Genomic DNA, 1,674 nt, shown 5'->3' with positions numbered 1-1,674 from the left:
ACCATGTAAATGTTGGTAAAATGTGACGTGTCCATGATTCTAAGGTTTCATCATTATTTGATTGGTCACCTATCACTCTCCTCAAACTAGATCTTAGAACTTTCTAGCATTCCCCTGATTTTCAGCAACCTCAAATCAGCATTCAGATATGAAAAATTATGATCTAACATTGATATAGTTAATAAGGGTAAAAAAAAAATGATTCGGTACCTGAAAGTGTTGACACTGTTTTCAGTGCCTTCTGCTTGGCCTTGTCATCAGGCAAGTCTAATTTCAGTACAAATTTCTGAAAAGAAAAAAAAAATGGGAACATAGAGTGATTAATTTAACCCAGATTCAATAAATCCTTAATTAGGAATGAACTTTATTTATCATGTGAAAGAATATCAACATACAAAAAAAAAAAAAGAATTAAAGTTCTCCAAAAAGCTCCGTCAATTTTGATGTAATTAAGAAAGAAAGAAATTTAACAAATTTGAAAAGAAAATAAATAATAAATAAAAAAGAAAATCTAATCCAGCCCAGATGTTGAATCAAATATCCACAACCATCTGGAATCTGAGGAAAAATTCATGTTAGGCACATGCATGTACAAAATCTTTACAAAAAAAAAAATTAAAATTGTGGAAAAGAATATAAGGGGAAGAAAAAAAGTAAAAGCCATTAGAAAGGTAATTAATTAATTAAAGAGAGTAAGCTAATAAGAAAAGCATAAAAGTTGATGAAGCAAAGTGAATGATCCGTTTTAGAAAAATGATGATAGAAAGGAGAATCAAATCAAAAGAAGCTAAGAAAGTGGGGAATCATGCATATACCTTCATAATTTTTGTTATTTCCTTCCTTGTATATGGTGTGATGAAAATATGATGCAAGAAGATCAAAAAGCAAAGAAAATGAGAGAAACTCTCTGAAAGAAAAAACAAAGTAAAGAGAGGCTGCTATGAGAAGATGAGAGAGTGCAATACGAAATGGAATAAATGCTTTGTCATGTGAGAGAGAGAGAGAAATGGGTTTGGAAGAAGAGAAAATTCGAATGAAAACAAGGGTGTGCAGAATAGGAAAGAGAAATTAGAATTAAACAATGCACTACGTAGTAGTAGAAGTAGTAACTAGTTAAGTGATGAGTAAGAATAAGAGAAGAAAGAATGAATAATATAATTTTAATTCAAATTATAATATTCTTAAAATATTTATAATGTTGGAATTGGATAGGTGGAATGTTTTATTAACATATAATAATGGGCCCCTCCATCATCTCTAGCTTGTATTGTATTCACATTCATATTCATATACGGCTGATTTTCAAAGCATAAGGCATCACGCGATGATTGTGAGTGTGTGTTTTAATTTTGTATATATGACTAGGGTACTTAAGGGCCGCCACGTCACCAATTTTAATTAGGTAAAAATTTATATGAACTTGATAATTAACTATTATATAAAGTATTTAAAATATTTTTTATTTTAATAATATATCGTATTTCTAAACTCATTTTAAGAATATATATTAAGAATAAGGCTGGACACGCTGACAAATGATGATATTTAGATATGTTTAAACGTGTTTGGAGAAGAACTTTTTTATTTTTTATAAGACATGATTGGACACAAAAAATACACATGTCGAACGAACGTTGTATTCAAAATGTGTCTGACACACAAATACTAACTCTT

At 29.4% G+C, this 1,674-nt stretch overlaps 1 protein-coding gene across 1 annotated transcript in view; it reads right to left on the bottom strand.

Annotated features, from left to right (window-relative positions):
* The window catches only part of LOC107635102 (heavy metal-associated isoprenylated plant protein 39), a 3,132-nt gene extending 2,043 nt beyond the window's left edge, over positions 1-1,089 (bottom strand). Inside the window, exons 1-2 of the mRNA XM_016338474.2 lie at positions 816-1,089; positions 211-286 (exon numbers count right to left, since the gene is read on the bottom strand). Of these exons, the coding sequence (XP_016193960.1) occupies positions 211-286; positions 816-821 (82 nt within the window). The 5' untranslated portion in view covers positions 822-1,089. The remainder of the gene's footprint in view (positions 1-210; positions 287-815) is intronic.

The sequence above is a fragment of the Arachis ipaensis genome, chromosome B04 (genome assembly GCF_000816755.2).
Source record: "Arachis ipaensis cultivar K30076 chromosome B04, Araip1.1, whole genome shotgun sequence".
NCBI lineage: Eukaryota > Viridiplantae > Streptophyta > Magnoliopsida > Fabales > Fabaceae > Arachis > Arachis ipaensis.
This window is presented reverse-complemented; position numbering and strand designations above follow the sequence as displayed.